We start from the raw sequence: 17,854 nt of genomic DNA, 5'->3' as shown, positions 1-17,854 counted from the left end.
TGTTGCTTACAAATGATTGCTGTGGTGACTCAGATATCATGATGACACCAAGAGATGCAAAATGAAAACACGTGCGCGCACACACACACACACACACATGCACAGGCTTTTCCAATTTAAACCACTTGACAACTTTGACGTTTAGAGCATCGAGCATGGCTCATTGTGTTCTGGGATGAAGCTCATAGCAACTGCAGAAAGTGATGGAGTCAAACACTATGTTTAGTGTGTTTATTTTTTTAGAAGGTACTTTCCCATATGACTAAGAGAATGAAATCAGCCAGGGAAAATAACTGCAAATGAACCAGAAAACAAGCCTGTTAACAATAGCTGGTCTCTAAGTCCCCATCCTCCTCCATTCCGGGGCTCCACACACATCTGTCATAATAGAACTAGGCCTTAAAGGGCCTTAAATCCTATATTGTCAACTCCCCAACAACCACCATCAATTAAGACATCAACCCTCTCTGGAAGACCTCATCCAGGGCTCTGCCATCGCTGCTCACAGCCTATAGAGACAGGTGCTCACTACTTCCTGGCCTAGCCCAGTGTACCCTTGGGCAGTTTTTGTTTGTTTGTTTGCTTGCTTGTTTGTTTGTTTTTTAAGTCTGTCTTTCACCCAGGCTGGAGTGCAGTTGTGCAGACAGGACTCACTGCAGCCTCTTTCTCCTGGGCTCAAGCAATCCTCCCACTTCAGCCTCCTGAGTAGCTGGGACTACAGGAGTGCGCCATCACACCTAGCTAATTTTTGAATTGTTTGTAGAGACAAGGTCTCACCATGTTGCCCAGGCTGGTTTCAAACTCCTGGCCTCAAGTGATCTGCCTGCCTCTGCCTTCCAAAGTGCTGGGATTACTGGTGTGAGTCACTGTGCCCAGCCAGCCCTCGGGTGTTTTTATTGTTAGAAAGTCCCTTGTACTGACCAGAAATCTACCTCCTGGTAATTTCAATAAATCTATGTCTTCTGCCCTCTGGGGAGCCACAGACCTCTTCTGTTCCCTCTTCCCCAGATGAGCCCAGTAGAGGTTTGGAGAGTATGACCATGTTCCTCCTGGTCCTTCAGCTGTTCCTCATATGACGCCTTGTTCACCTTCTCTGGACTCAGCACCACTCAAGAGAGAAGGCTCAATTCACAGCAGAGGTCATCCCCATGTCCAGGAGGGCATATGAAACGTGCTCAGCATCATTAGTCATCAGGGAAATGCACAATGAGTTCCCACTCCCTACCCACCAGAATGGCTAACAGGAAGGTGCTGACAGTACCAAGTGTTGACAAGGTTGTGGAGCAGCTGGAATGCTCACGCATTGTTGGTAGAAATGTAAAATTGTAAAATTACTTTGGAAAACTGACAATATCTACTGAAAGTAAACGTATGCCTACTCTATGACCTAGCAATTCCACTCCTGGGTACACACCCAAAAGAAGGAAGTGCTTATTTCTGCCAAAAGACATATTCATAGCACTGTTTGTAATTACCAAATACTGGAAATAACCTAAATGACCATTAAAAGTAAAGTAAATAAGATAATGATGGTATATTTCAGATAATGAGAAAGAACAAACTGTTACTACACACAATAGCACAGGTGAATCTCACAGATACAATGTTGAATTACAGAAACCACACACACACACACACACACAAAAACACATCCACTATACGTTTCCATACAATGTTCAAAAACCCAAAACTAATATACAGTCTTAAGGTCAGAATAGTACTATAAATATATTATTTTATATATGTTATAAATAGTTACTTTTGAGGGAGATAGACTAGGAGGGAGTTCAAGAAAATTTTCTTGGGGGCTGGAAAGGTTTAGTATCTTCATTTGAGTGTCTCCATAGGTATAGAAATGTGGGAAAATCACATGGGTTGCATACTTAAGCCTTGCACACTTGACTGTATATAGCCAGTGTCTTGTTTAAAAAAAATTATTACCACCTGCCCCCCACAAAACAGTGTGGCCCAGAGTTGAGAGCTCCAGCGCAAAGCCAAGCAAGACTGTCATTGCCCTTACTTTGGCACTACACTTTTATTGCAACAGCTGAGGTCTCACCATGGCTTTGGGGATGAACACCTCGAATTGTTGATTTATGCTGGGTCTACAGTCACCAGAGAGCCCCACATCTTTCTCATGGCTGCTCAGCCACATCCATTCAACCGGTGCTTGCAGGCTGCAGGCTGGGCCTGAAGGAAGGTGAAGGAAACTGGTTATCGAGCTGTATCATCCCTTCTCTCATGTCCCCTTTACAGTGCCCCTTGAGAGAACATTCAGTCCGTGTCCTGCTCTCACTTTGCAGAAGAAACCCTGAATCTCAGAGGCGCAAAGTGGTATGCCTGAGGCTGCCCAGTCAGCTAGAGCCAGGGACAGGGATTTCAGCCCAGGTTTGCATGACCCCTAGTTCAAGCTCTCATCTTTAACCAGGCTGACCCAAGGTGAGGTCTCACCTGTAAAGGGAACTAAGGGCCCAGGGCATCCATTCTGCTCCAAGGGTGGTGGATGAAGAGATGATGGGTGTGACCTTATCCCAGGAATCTCTGTATGAGTCTTATCTCCCCATGTTAATTACAAGCGCCTGAGAGCTAGGACCTCTTATTAATTTCTGTCTCTCTCAAAAAGACCCAGCATGCCCTCCCCATAGTGGGTGTCCAGTAAATACTCACCCAGTGAATTAGGTTGTAGAAACTGAAATCCAGAGAAGTACAGCAATTTGCTCAAGGTCATATGGCAGGTCTTCAACCAAAGTCAGGACTTGTAACCAGGCCCCCTGACTTCTATGGCAATGCTCCTTCTGCCATTGCACAGGGGCCCTAGTGTCCTCTAGACCCCGGGACTATAAATTTCAGTGGATTGGAAGACACTAGGGAGGAAAAGGACCATCACATGTGAGCCAAGGCTGAGTCTGGCCCTGGGGCCTTCAGAGTGTGTGCCCCGGGGCTAAGGCTGGAAACAGGTTGTACACCTGTGCAGGTGCACAGAGCCCTGCTTTCAGAGGCACCCTGTGCTTGGTGGAATGTTCTGCAGTCACTGTCTTGAATTTTTTTTTTTTTTTTTTTTGAGACAGAGTCTCATTCTGTTGTCCAAGCTGGAGCACAGCGGCACGATCTCGACTCACAGCAACCTCTGTCTCCCAGGTTCAAGTGATTCTCCTGCCTCAGCCTTCCGAGTAGCTTGGATAACAGGTGCCTGCCACCACACCTGGCTAGTGGTTTTGTTGTTGTTGTTGTTTGTTTGTTTGTTTTGTATTTTTAGTAGAGACATGGTTTCACCATTTGGCCAGGCTAGTCTCAAACTCTTGACCTCAAGTGATCTGTCCGCCTTGGCCTCCTAAAGTGTTGGGATTACAGGCATGAGCCACCGCACCCGGCCGAAATTCTTAATAGTTTTATATTTGAATTTATATTTTTAAGTGAAATTCCAGTGGAGTACGTGCCAGGGCTCAGAACCTCAGCTTGCATGAGGTCCCACCTCTTGCTGCCTCACTGCTTCCTGGAGATGGGTTCTTGGACTAGAACTCCCTTGCCCCTGGCACCCTCTGGATCCATTCAGCCTCCCCCTTCCCACTCCTGCTGGGCTACCAGTGAGGCCCCCTGGTGTATTCAGCTGGAAACTCTGCAGGGCAAGCCTTTCATCCACTGCTCATCCAGATACCTAATGTCCTGGCACAGGCGTTGTAATACCTTTGGGAATTGCCCATGCTATTGCAGCCTCTGTGCCAGGACATTAGGTAATCTGAATTAGAAGGAGACAAAAGGATTGCAGCAGCGGTTAGGACCAGGACATTCGCTGCCTGGATCAGGGGCAGACAAGAAGATTGTGTTGGGCCAGTGGCCTGTGGGAAGGGGAAATGCCTGGCATGACTTCCTGGCCCTCTACCAGGGCAGATGTGTCAGTCCTGGGTGTGACAAGAGAGAGAAATTGGCAGCCAGTGGGCTTCTCGTGCAGTACATGGACACCTATGTGGATCATGGTATTAAATGGTAAATAAAAAACACCATGACAGTTTGGGCACCATGGTTCACACCTGTAATCCCAGCACTTTGGGAGACTGAGGCAAGAGGATTGCCTGAGCCCAGGAGTTTGAAACCAGCCTGGTCAACATAGCGAGACCCTGTCTCTATCAAAAGTTTGTAAACTAAAACAAAAATGAAAAATAAAGAAATCACCATGCCAGATCAAGAGAGAAACCATGGGAGAAAGGAAGAGCTTTATATTTTTATCCTTTTGTTTGTTTGTTCTGAGACAGGGTCTCACTCTATTATCCAGGCTGGAGTGCAATGGTATGATCTTGGCTCACTGCAACCCCTGGCTCCCAGGCTCAAGCAATCCTCTCACCTAAGCCTCCCAAGTAGCTGGGACTACAGGCACGTACCACCATGCCCAGATAATTTTTCTATCTTTTATAGACACAGGGTTTTGCCATGTTGCCCAGGCTGTTCTCGAACTCCTGAGCTCAAGCAATCTGTCCACCTCAGCCTTCCAAAATGCTGGGATTACAGGCATGAGCCACTACGCTCAGCCTATTTTGGTACATTTAATGGCACTTTTTTCTTGCCTTTTGAGCAAAGGGTCCCACTGTTTTACTTTGCACTGGACCCAGCAAATTATGTAGCCAGTCCTGCCTGGGTGGCAGGTGAGAAGCCAGGTGAGAAGCTGAGGCTATTTTACACAGGGGATCCTTAGGGGAAGCGGGATGGTTTGGAATCAAGACATTGGTGACTGAGAGAGCTCAGCCCTCTCAGTTCAGCTCTCTCCCTCTCCCTGTTTCTCCTCGCTCTCTTCTATCCGGAACCCATCACAGGTGACAACACACCCCCAGGGGCATGAAACTGCAAGCATAAAAGTAGTTACATTTTTATGAGCTGCAAAGGTCTCTGCACATCGGAGGAGTGGTTATTGGCATAATTATTGCACCACCTTTTATGACCCTGATTTCAGCCTTAAAAACTAAGGAAGCTAAGCCCCCTCAAACTTCCATTACCATTTGTCTACTCCTTCCACATCTTACCCTACCCCTGCCCCACCCAATAGACTGCTGGTTGACTTTCTTCCCCTGCCGGTCACTGACCTGAGATAGGATTCAGTTTTCCACCCTTGCCCACGGGTCTGTATTCCTGACTGACCATTCAATTTGATCTGCAGTTACTTCACCTTCACTCTGAGCCAAGCAGGGGCTGGGTGCTGAGATGTGCAGATGTCAGATGTGATCTTGGCCCTTGCCTGGCTCAGTCTGGGGACACAGAGAGATGTGGGAAGCCCTAGTCTCCTCCACTAGGCAGGGGCAGTGTTATTTCCTTAGAGCTTCCCACAGAGGTGTGGGAGGAGAGGGGGGCAGTATCCCAACCAGGGGTGCTGGGAGTCTGCGTGGAGGGGTGCGCCTTAAAGACATGCTCTCTATCCATCCATGGGAAGCAGTTGGAGCTTGGGAGTTGGAGCTTGGGAAGCAGTTGGAGTTTTCAGCTTGGGAGTAGCAGGAGGACTGATTTTCACCAAGATCATTTGGAGGCTGAGTTGAGTAAGGATAGGAAGGAGGGAGAACTGAGGCAGGGGACTAGTTTGGAGACTGCTGCACTCACTGAGATCATAAGAGGCAGTGCCGTGAGAAGGGAGAGGAGGGACAGATCCAAGGATGTTAAAGAGACAGGATTCCAGTCACAAAGAGACAACACAGTGTGCCTCCCGTCATAGGTGGCCCCCAGAGTAGTCCAATTCACACAGACAGAAAGGAGAATGTGGTTGCCAGGGGCTGGGGGAGGAGAGAAAGCGGAGTTAGTGTTTAATGGGGATGGAGTTTCAGTTTGAGAAAATGAAAAAGTTCAGGAGATGGATAGTAGTGACAGTTGCACAACAACAGGAATGTACTTAATGCCGCAGAACTGTGCGACTAAAAATGGTTAAAATGGTAAATTTTATGTTATGTGTATTTTACCACAATTTGAAAAGCAACTATAACAACAAAAAGATAGTGGGCCTGTGGGGGTGGGGAGGAGAGGCCGGGCATGGTGGCTCACATGTATAAACCTGACACTTTGGGAGGCTGATCAGGGAGGATTGCTTGAGGCCAGGAGTTCAAGGCCAGCCTGGGCAACATAGCAAAACCTCATCTCCACAATTTTTTTTATTTTAATTAGCTGGGCATGGTGATGCACACCTGTAGTCCCAGCTGCTCAAGAGGCTGAGGAGGGAGGATTGCTTGAGCCTGGGAGTTGGAGGCTGCAATGAGCTATGATTATATCACTACACTCCAGCCTGGCTGACGGAGCCAAAAAAAAAAAAAGTTTAAAAAAGAGAAAGAGCCTTGTCAGGCGCAGGCTGGCCCTGAGCTGGGGAGCGGGCGTGGGAGTCTATGCTGACCCCAAGGTGACTGGCCTGGGTGACTGACAGGCAGAAGAGGAGTTGCAAACAAGGCCAGGGGAGGGTGGTGGTGCGGAAGCTGGACACGCACACAGGGTTGGGTTGGGCATATGGGGCCTGAGGACTCCAGGGAGAGGTACCCAATGGGGAGCAGGGCTCAGGAAGGGGCCTGGGCTGGACAGACACCATCTGAGTGTCCTCGGCTTATCACACGTAGCAGGCCCCACACGGGAGATGATGAGAACCAGCCAGGGAGAACGTGAGAAGAGGGCAGAGCCCAGAGAAACAGGTGGGCCAAGAATAACGCATCATCAAGGAGACCTGGGAGGAGTCAGAAAGGAAGCAGGGAAACCAGGAGAGTTTCGCTGCAAGGAGTGGGAGCTCATTCAGGTCCCTTAGGACAGCGAGCGGGCATGGCCAGATGGGTGGGCCTGGACAGGCTCGTGGGAGGACAGGGGGCTCATGGGAAACAGGCTGAGCCATACCATCCAGGCCTGGGGGAGGGGGGCCTGGACACTGGTGGATCTCATGTGCTCCGTCTCTCAAGGGCAGCACAAAGTCTCCCTCAGGACTCTGCTCCCTTGCCCAGTCTCATCCCTCATCGCCTCAGCTTCCACACATCTGCCGTGGTTCCCCAAGCTTCCCTTTACCACGGCTGCCCCAACACCTGCCCCATCTTCTCCTCCTGTCCCAGTTCCATGCTATTACCGGTTGGATTGTGTCCCCCAAAAAACTGCACCTGTGAGTGTGATAAGGTCCTTAGGGAAGCCCTAATCCAATATGACTGCTGTCCTCAGAAAAAGGGGAAATTTGGACCCGGACGTGTACTGAGGGTAGACACTGCAAAGGAAAAAACAGGGAAAGGAGCCTCTGCCGACCAAGGAACACCCGAGGCCGGCAGAGCAGCTGGGAACAGATTCACCCTCAGAGCGAGCCAGCCCTGCTGACTCTTGATTTCTGACTTCTGCCTCCAGAACTGAGAGCCAACACACTTCTGTTGTTTCTGTCACTTGGTTTGTGGGGCTTTGTTGGGGGCATCCCCAGGAAACAAATACAAATGCTAAGAAACAAACAAGCTTATTTACCCAACTCCTCTTTTTGGGTTTTGGTTTTTTCTTTGTCTTGGGCCACCTAGGAACATTGTCACTGGCCTTCCAATCAACTGGCTACCCTTGAGCCAGGCACCCCTCTGCCCAGTCATCTGACAGTGGAGGGGTGACCTGTGATATGGGGCATGGCTGCCCTGAGAGGTGCCCCTTAAAGGGGGCAGGGGAGTAACAGGGAGACAGCTCTCTCAGGAGGGACAGGGGACATTGCAGGTGCTTTTGCATCCCTGAAGCTGAGGGAAGAGAGATTCCGGAGAGGGAGGTAGATGGCATTGTCTTGGGATACAGGATTTGGTGACAAGGGAAACTGACATAAAATCCCTTTGGCCAAAGTGTCTTCCAAAAGAGAGGGACAAATCCACAAATATTTGGGGCATAAAGGATGGACTTTCTAAGTCAACCTTGCCTTCCCATCCTCAAGATATTCACTGTGGCTGAAATAACAAGTCAGTGTAACTGGAAAATATTTATTTGAACTTGTGACTCAGCTCTTCCTGAGCTCAAGGAAGTGAAGTCCATAAATCAAGATGCTGCCGCATAAGTGCCTCCTCTGGAGTGTTCCCACATGGGCGGGCAATGCTGGAGAAGCCATTAGCAGAAGTGACTGGACCGGCTGCCCGTGAAAGATTTAAAAGAGCCTTGTGTACTCCAGGAGCTGCCCCTTCTCGGAGCTTTCATTTCTGAGGCTTTCCTGATGGATGGCCTCAGCCTTTGACTCCCTCATTTTTACTGTTCAACCTGCCGAGTGCTACTTCCTGGCACAACTTGTAAATTCTATTTTTTCATATTTAGCGGAGGCTTAAGGCTTCTGCCACAGAGAAGTGGGGTGGCCGGATATGCCGTAAGTGTAAAATAGACACCAGATTTGGAAGACTTGAGTTTGTGATTGTGTTTTAAATATATTTACCTGTCCTTTTATTGCAGTCACCAACTCTTGCTCAGGGTCACAGGGATGCTGCTGCAGGTGGGCCATGCTGGGAACCCCAGCGGCTTCATCACCCCCTTCCTGCCCATCCCTCCCCCTCAGACTTTCAGTCCCTCCAGATCTGGTCCAGTCTTTCCGTGGTGAAGACGGGAAAACCAAGCATCTGAGAAGATAAGGGACTTGCCCAGGGTTCCAAGAACCCTAGACCCTGACCCACGGGTGCTCATTCCCCGCTCCTGGGTGACACGGCTGGGCCAGGCACAGGGCGAGGCACTGTGAACACAAAGACACATAGAACATGGATCCTCTCCTGAGGGACCTCGGAGCCTGACGGCAGCGTGGCTCGGGGAGAGAAGCTAGAGACTCCAGCAGCGACAGCCTCATAATAATGGCTGAGATCTGTGAAGCCGATTGACTGCACCACTCAACCCCAGGCTACAGCCTCACCTGCTTGCTGCCCCATGATCCTCACGACACCCTACGGGTGTGATACGGTTAGCCTCTCACTATGCAGACCAAGAAAACCAGTCCATGGATTTTCTACTTTTTATTTGAGCCACAGAATCTTTTCTTCAAGTGAAATTTTATATGGAACCCAAATAAATTTACATCAGGTAAAATCGGGAGTGAGTCCCCCTCACTTATCCCTAACCCTTTGCGGGGGGCCTGGAGGCACTTTCTCAGAGCCTGAGATCTCCTGTTGGCATAGTTTAAAAACCAGCCGGGGAGTCAATGCTTTCATTTTTCAGAGGAGCAAATAGAGGCCCAGAGGAGGGAAGGAGCTTAGCAAGGGTCACCCAGGGAATCACTGTCACAATTAGCACTCCAACCACAAGTCCTATGAAGCTCAGGCCTGTGCTCCATCCCTGACACCTCTTCTCTCAGGAAACGGAGGCCTTTTATTAGCAGCTATAAAATACAATCTCTTCCAAGCCGTATTTCAAGACCGAGCTTTCAGTGGGCTCTCTGAACACACAGTTTTCGCCTCCCTCCCACCCTGTCTCTTCCCTACCTCCAGTTCTCCCATTTCCTCAACCACAGGAGGAGAATCCTGCTTCGTAGCAACCGTCCTTGTGAGCCAAGTCGATGAGTGTGGCTTGAAACTGACAGCTTCATAGTTTACCTTAGAGTTTTTGGTTCTTCTTAGTTTAGTTCATGTTGTGCCTCATTGCTCCATAATATTCACAGGACTCTTGACATTAGAAAGGGCTTTTTAAATCCTGTGAAATCGGATTTTAGAAATCAACAGCACCTTGGGGTGTGTAAGTGGTGCATTAACTTTCCTGGATGCAGTAAGAGGAGACTTCTTTAGGAAATTTCATGATTTGTACCCCTCAGGGTGGCATCTCTAGGGGAGACCGAATGCCCCACCACATATCCCTCCTTCAGCAGACCTCACAGTTGTCACCTCCTTTCCTTTCTGGCTCTTTTCCCAGCCCCTTTTCCTCAAGCTGGCTTTGATAAAGGATTTCTTTCTCCCCTGCTTCCTCAGCCTGGCTGGTCATTCTCCAGGGTCTGTCCATGACTCTTTTTCTAAGGCTTTTACTATAAAGTATGTAGAAAATGAGGCAGCTGGAAGAGGTAACAAGTATGAGAAGCTCACAGGGTTCCCAACCTGTTTGATGCTCCCCAGAAGTGTGTCCCAGTTGGTCCTGTCCCTGTGTCCCTTCTTGTGTGGTTCTGATGTGACCCAGAGGTGAAGCAAAGTGTGTTTTCCAAACTTGGTTTTGTGAGATTCCATTTCTGGGTGCAGTTTCTCAGACATGTGCTTTTATGATAAAAAAAAAAAAAAAAGACTGGGGTAATTCTGCTTGCAACCTATTCCTTTTGGAGACTCCATTGTATACCCATATACCAACACTTTTGAGAAGTCCTGCAGTCCAGAGTCCTTGGGAACTTCATATAACCCAAAACCCGCTTGAGCACCAACAGCTTGTGTTTGCAGCCCCTCTAAGAGATGCAGTTTTAAGGCAGTTCTGGACATCTCTGTGAGTTGGTTCTGGAAGACTCCAAGCCCTTCATTAGAGTCCCTCTTGGCCCCAGCACAGAGATCATGGATCCTCTCCCCATCCTAGCTTCACTTAGGAAAAGCCAAATTAGGCTGCTTTCTGATGGCCTTCAGGAAGGTTTTTTCATCAATACCAGAGCACTGTCAGCTGGTTGTGCTTTCTTTGGAAGTAATAGAAATGGATCAAGTGGTGGGGGGCCATTTATGGTCTGAGCATTGCATTCTTGGGGCCTGGTCAAAGGAGGATGTTAGGCCAAGCTGAGCCATTCTTAGAGAAAAGGGTGGCACTGGGGTTTCTGTATTTGGGAAGCAAGTCCTTCTTATCAAGCCAGCTGTCATATACTTGGACTTCTCCTGCAAATAGGCCCACACATGCACAGGCTTACACTGATAAAATGTGCTCTCTGCTTTCTGAGACAGAGACTTTTTCTATTAGCTTAGTGAACTTTGGTTTTCATTTATTTTAGATGACTTTAATTATTTTTAATTAACAACTAATCCCAGCTTTTGGATCGATTGGTTGATTGTCCTTTCCTAGTTTTCATTTTTCTCTACTCTAGAAAATTTCATCATGATTTCACAGATAAGCCATGGGTGGGTTGGCTGGTTGGCTTGCTTGGAGATCTACATACGTACATTGCTGTGAAAAAGGTCATATCTGTTACATAAGTTTGCCTGGGCTGCTGTGACAAAATTCCAGCACTGGGCGGTTTAAATAACAGAAATGTACTGTCACACAGTGTTGGAGGCTAGAAGTCTGAGATCAAGGTGTTGGCAGGGTGGGTTCCTTCTGGGGCTGGCTTCTGGTGGCTTGCTGGCAATCTTTGGCATTCCTTGGCTTGTAGTAGCATCACCCCAATCTCTGCGTTCATTGTCACATGGTGTTCTCTTAGTCGCTGTGTCTGTGTCCAAATTTCCCCTGTTTATAATCCCAGGTAAAATATTGGATTAGGGGCCCACTCTATCCAGTAAGACCGTGTCTAAACTTAACTACTTACATCTGCAATGACCCTATTTCCAGGTAAGGTCACATTCTAACTTGCAATGTGATACTAGGTTACTGAGATACTGGGGGTTAGAAATTCAACATATGAACTTTTATTTTTATTTTATTTATTTATTTACTTTTTTGAGACTGGATCTCACTCTGTCACCCAGGCTGGAGTGCAGTGGTGAGAACGTGGCTCACTGCAGCCTTGACCTCCTGGGCTCAAGGGATCCTCCCACCTCAGCCTTCTGAGTAGCTGGGACTATAGGTGCCGCACGACCATGCCCGGCTAATTTTTGTATTTTTTGTAGAGATGGGGTCTCACTATGTTGCCCAGGCTGGTCTCAAACTTCTGGGCTCAAGCAATCCTCTTACCTCAGCCTCCCAAATTGCTAAGATTATAGGCATGAGCCACCGCATCCAGCCTTATATATGAGTTTTTGGGAGACACAATATAACTCATCACACTGATTCTATGCACGGTACTACATTTAGCTAAGCTGGAGGACAATAGGGCTCGAGGTCCTGCTGTCCATCCTAGCTCAGGGGAGGTGGTGTGGTGGAGTAGAGAGCACCCTCTGACTGATGTCAGGCGTCCTGAGTCAAGCCCTAGGCCATCCCTCAGTTTTTTCACTAATAAAAATATTTTAATTAAAAGACCTATTAGTATCCAGGAAGATCTTCAAGGTATAAAAAAGGGGAAAAAAAAAAAAAAAAAAAAAAGATGAACCTCCAGGATGTGTGGAGAGGCTCAGATGAGTTAACAGGTCTGAAAATGTCGTGGTTATGGGATGTAGCAGAGACAGGGTCCAAACATAGGCGTTAGGTGTCATCTGTGAAACAGGAAATGAACGGTAGGCTTCTCCAGCAAGAGAGAGCAGTCTGGGAAGCAGCAGAGGTGAACCCTGGTTCCCCAGGTCCTGATGGGGAACCCTCTGAACTTCTTCCCTCTGAACTGGCTCCCTCTGGGGAGAAATGGGGACTCTGGACTAGGCAGCCCCCTGGCCATGCCACTGGGTGACTCCGCAGAGAAGGTCTGCGTTTAAATGTGGAGCTGCTGCTTCCTAGTAGTGTCGTTTGGGTAAGTCACTTAACCTCACTAAGTCCTTGTCTATGAAATGGGGATAATAGTAAATACCTACCTCATAGGTTAAATGAGAAAGTCCTTGTGAAGTACTTAACACGCAGCTTGACATACAGTAGTTAAAGTTAGCTATTTCTATAAACTACCTTTTGTAAGGATTGAATGAGATGGTATAGGTGACGGACCTGTGTGCAGTAGGTGCTCAATTAACCATCGATACTCCCCTGCCCCTTTTAAACTCAGTTTTGGCAGAGTTTCCAGCATTCATGATTCCCTCTGGTGTGTAGGGTGAAGGGTGGAGAGTTATACAGAAAAGTATTTGAACTCCTTGAAGAATAACATTGTTTTCAGGCACTCATAAGCCATTTATAATTACCCATTTACTTGTAATTAATGTCCATGCCAATTATAACCAATTACAATTCATTAACTTACATGCTCTCAGGACTTTACCTTGCACAGTTTTATTAGAGAATTAGCCAAACTTAGTGTAGTATTCCACCATAGTCATGATTATCCTGGTGATTCATAAAATGTACCCAGGCCGCTGTGTGAATGATGAGCCTCCATTTGCTCTGAGAGAGCAAATTTGAGATAGGTCTTTCTAAGATTCTTGTCTCTCTGGTAGGTATTAATCAGCGCAGAAACTCAGGAGACACAGACAAGTTCTTCCACGATGTCGTACAGACGAGAACTAGAGAAATACCGTGACCTGGATGAAGATGAAATCCTTGGAGCCCTCACAGAGGAAGAGCTCAGGACCCTGGAAAATGAGCTGGATGAGCTGGACCCTGATGTGAGTAGGTGCTAAAGGGGAGCACACTGTCACCAGTGAGGGGAGCTGGGGAGGGACAGGTGGGTGCTTCCTAAAGCCACCACTTCCTTTTTCCTTCCATGGCAATGACATTAGAATAACTTTGTCTTTGCAGATTTTTCTTTTAATGTGTTGTATTAGAGTTCTCCAGAGAAAGAGAGAACCAATAGGGTGTGTGTGTGTGTGTGTGTGTGTGTGTGTAGAGACAGAGAGAGAAGGAGAGAGAGAGAGATTTTATTATAAGGCGTTAGCTCACAAGGCTGTAGAGACCGGCAAGATCTGCAGTTGCTAAGGTGGAGGCCCAGGAGAGCCGATGGTATAGTTCCAATACAAATACAAATAACCAGCAGGCCGAAGACCCAGGAAGAGTTGGGTCTGGGAAAAGATGTTTTAGTTTGAATCCAAAGGCAGAAAAAAGCCAGTGTTCCAGCTCAAGGCAGTCAGGCAGGAGGAAATCCCCGCCTACTTGGAGGAGGGTCAGCTTTTTTCCCCTATTCAGGTCTTCAACTGATTGGATGCCCCCCCGCCGCCATATCAGGGGGAACAATCTGTGTTACTCAGTCTACTGATTCAAATATTAATCTCATCCAGAAACACCCTCACAGACACACCCAGAATCATGTTTGACCAAATGTCTGAGCATCCCATGGTCAAGTCAACACCCAAAATTAACCATCACAGTCTACCCCTTGTCAGCTTGACACACATGTACATCTCTTTAAACCATACTTAATTTCCAAATAAAGACAGTAATGATGTCATAATTCTGCCTAACATGATACAACTATCATGTTAGGAAAACACACTATCACCTTCCCCAGAAGAGGAGGTAAAGTCCATGAGTGATGTTTATTCTTCTCCTTGCTGTCCTGTAACTTAAATACTATAATGTAAAATTAATGATACTTAAATCCTATTATACAAAGCCAATACAATCAACAACAGTAAAGTCAGTATCAAACAATCTTGTGTTACGTGATAAGGGAATAAGAAAGGGAAAGAGCAAAGATATTTGCTACACACACTCACACACACAACACAAGTGTTCACAAAATAAGGAGGAAGTACTCATGACAATTACAGTCTTCATTTCTGTAACTACTCAGGTAGTTGTGGCTGGTATTGATAGCTACCCTGCTTCATTACCCATTCTTTGCCTTTAGCAAGCACCTCAGCTGGTTGTGGTTCTTTACCCAATGGGGTGACCTAAGCTTTCATTTCTGAAAGGCCTGGGCCATTAGTAGTCCTGCCTGGATTAGTTTGTTGTAGTTTTCCATGGACCCTAATCACAGGGCATGGTAATACTTAAAAATGCCCTAAGGGCTCTCCTCTATCCAGACATACACTTTCTCACCTCCCTTGTGCAATAGCTATCCAATTTCTCCTTAGTAGTCAGCATCCATCACCCCCAGTAACTCCCTTCTTTGCTCGTTGATTCAGAGTCATGAGGAGCCCAAAGCGGGCTGGTGGCAGTTTTAACTTCCAGTTTAATGGAATTATTGTGTCTCCTAGTGGAACTTTCCTCCTTTGAAACTAAGACTTCTAGGCCAGCAGACCATAGGGTCATGGGAACAATAAGTGAAAGTTTTGCTAGTGGATCGCTAGGAGTAATGGTGAGTGGCGCCACTCATGTTTCCAACCTTGATTCCCTGACCCACGAATCCTAGCTATGGGAGAAATGGCATCAGCAACTGCCACTGATTCAGAGCATATACCGCCTTCTGGAGAATGTTGCCCCAGCCTGTAAGGTGTGGCCACCTAGCTGGCACTGTAACTGTGTCTTCAAAAGGCCATTACCCCATTGTATCAAGCCAGCAGCTTCAGGATGGTGGAGAACATGTGTCATGGAATGAATGAGCTGAGAAATAAAGGACCAGAAGAATCCTTCTCATTTAATGTTTGATGTTTTATCATTGCATTTCTTAGTTGGCACATTTAGAAGTGTGTTTAATGCTCAGAATTCATCCCTGCAGTCAGGGTACACAGTGTTAAGAGTCAAAAGTCTGTTTGGTTGTGTATGTGGTTTAGCAAGTCACACTAGAACTGTAAGCATGGACATAGAGGGGTTCGTAGGTGGCCTCCTAGACAGGGGTCTTCATCCTACAGCTATATGCCAGGCACCCAGGTCACTGACCAGCGCAGAGAAGGTAGATAATGAAAGTTACTGAGCTGAGTAAATGTTCCATGTTATATATTTTTAATTAAATATGGAATGTATCACATCCTTTTTTTAAACCAGCCATTGCTCAACTCTGGTTTCATAGTGATCCATAAAGAAAACAACACTTCAATCTCACTCACACACAGATGGCCACTGCTAACATCCAGGGAGCACAGTGCAGATGGAAAAATGCAGGACTAGAAGTTAGGTGTTTTGCTTCCAATCCCAGCCCTGTCTCTTCCACTCCATGTGACCGTGGACCAAGCTGCCATCCTTCCTAGACCTCAATGTCCCTAGTCATGGAATAACAGAGTTGGCTGGTCATTTTCAGGGTTAAACTAACCTGACTTATAATCTGGTCTTATACCCAGGTGTGATTAAGTGGCTTCATTCCAGATAACTCAGAATCCTTGCCTTGGGCTCCTGGGTCCCAGGCCCCATGGAATTACACATCCCTCCAGCAGTGTGTCCTCCTCTTCCTGATATTCACGACCTTCCCCTGCCTGCCACGAGAACGTGGTTTCCTGATGAGGCTGCTCAAGTTGATCAGAAGTCAGCATTGGTGGAAAGAGCCTTGCGTTTCTTTCTTCCCCCGCATCATCTCTCCCCATTAGCCTGTGTTTCAGTAAAAACAAGCCATGTAGGCAAGAAAAAATCAAGCTGTAAAATTATTCTGTTCTAATTCTATCCTAGATCACTGTCACACAGAATTCCAAGAACAAACAGCTTTATAAAGGGAGAACAAAAGAGGCATGTAGCCAATTCCAGTTAACTCAATAAATGTGACTTGGTTACCTGCCGAGCACCAAGCACTGTACTGGGCACCAACAGGGGAGCCTGGCTGGGACTCTGCCTTTCAGGAGCACAGGCTGGTGGGGACACAGGCATAATACACTGCGCTCAACACGGAGCAGACAGGAAGCTCTGCCAGGAGATGAACTCTTACTGGTGTGAGGCATCACAGAGCAGGTAACACTGGAACTGGGCCCTGGATTTTTCTAATTCCATGCAGAGTGAAGGCCTTGAGAAAGGCCACAAGGAGAGTGTTGTGTAGGGAAGGTAATTGGGGATGGGAATCTTAGTGTGGTTTCTGTGGAGGGTCAGATGAGATTAGAAAGGAGGGTTGGGATAGATAATGTGGGGGAAGAGGGGATGGCAGGGTTTAGACTTTGCTCAGTAGATTCAGGGAGCCCAAAGGGTCAGAGACTCAAAGAGTTCGTTGGTTTTGGGAGGTGACACTGAGGACATATGGCCTGGAGGGGTGTCAGGGAGATGGGTGAGAGGGGGGAGGCGCTCCCATGGGGAAATCTTTGCCACTCCCAGGGAGAAGTGCACCTGAGGGCCCCGTGGGCCTTTTGGGCTGTTTGAGTTGCCCTGAGCTGCTGCATGGGGATGAGGTCAGGTCAGGCTGTGGCTACAAATAAGGCAGGTGATGACAAGGGTCAGAGCCAAGCGTCAGACCTGGGAGTGGAGGGGGACAGATGGAGGAGGTCTCTCAGAACCCAGAGTGCATCCACCAGGAACTGCATTCCATTTCACGCCCACACTGGCAAAGAGCTCCCTCAGGTCTGCCACCCCACATATCAGAGCATCCAGGCTCAGCAGCAAATACCCAGGGCCCCTGCAGCTCTCACACAGCCAGCTCTCCCGCCCAGGTGATTAGCAGGGAAGGGACACTCCACTTGTGCTACTGGAGGGACAGGGCACCTGGGGCTCAGCTTGCTGAGGGTCACAGGACCCGGGCAGGCATGGAGACTCGGATTTCAAACAGGCTCCAGAGTGTGTGCACCTCCCTCTCTGGCAGGAGAAAAGTAACTGAGCACAGGGGTGTGGGGCGGGCATGGGCCATCTGAGACCTGCGATTCTCACACCACTGTGGTTTCCCAGTTGGCATTTTCAAAGACCCCTTTCTCTTTCAGTTCAAAGAAAAGAGAAGAGAAACCAAAGAGAGGATAGGAGATAATGGAGGCCAGTGGGTTTCTGTCCCAGTCACACAATCGGCCCCTTCATTAAGATCAGCTCTGTTACCTGATTTGCAAGACAGTATGTGAGCTTCGAAAAGGCCTAGAGGGCCTCCCTTCTTTTGAAGAGCACAAACATTCCAGTTCTAGTTTTGCCCTCCCTTGGCCCATGCTCTGAAATCACAGCACAGGGAGAGGCCAAAGATATGCAGACAATGAGAGACTCCTAGCTGGCCAGCAGGTGTCCGCCCCTCCCACCGCTTCAGAGCAGGAGCAGAGCCCAGAGAAGGGAAAGAACTTGCTCTAGGTCATACATCCAAGCAGAACCAGATCCGAACCCTGGTCCCTTGGCACCAAGGCCACTGCCCTCTCTGTTATAGTCCATATTCCTCCTGTTTTTATTTTTGTTTAATGAGTGCTTAGATGACACTATTTGCAGGTGCTGTTCT

At 47.8% G+C, this 17,854-nt stretch overlaps 1 protein-coding gene across 1 annotated transcript in view; it reads left to right on the top strand.

The window, feature by feature from the left end:
- TMOD1 (tropomodulin 1) overlaps positions 1-17,854 on the top strand; it is a 92,046-nt gene that overhangs the window by 9,381 nt on the left and 64,811 nt on the right. The window contains exon 2 of the mRNA XM_030920325.1: positions 13,098-13,265. Within this exon, the coding sequence (XP_030776185.1) occupies positions 13,146-13,265 (120 nt within the window). The 5' untranslated portion in view covers positions 13,098-13,145. The remainder of the gene's footprint in view (positions 1-13,097; positions 13,266-17,854) is intronic.

The sequence above is a fragment of the Rhinopithecus roxellana genome, chromosome 16, assembly GCF_007565055.1.
Source record: "Rhinopithecus roxellana isolate Shanxi Qingling chromosome 16, ASM756505v1, whole genome shotgun sequence".
In the NCBI taxonomy this organism is placed as follows: domain Eukaryota; kingdom Metazoa; phylum Chordata; class Mammalia; order Primates; family Cercopithecidae; genus Rhinopithecus; species Rhinopithecus roxellana.
Note: the sequence above shows the minus strand (reverse complement) of the source record. Positions and strands in the feature narration are given on the sequence as shown.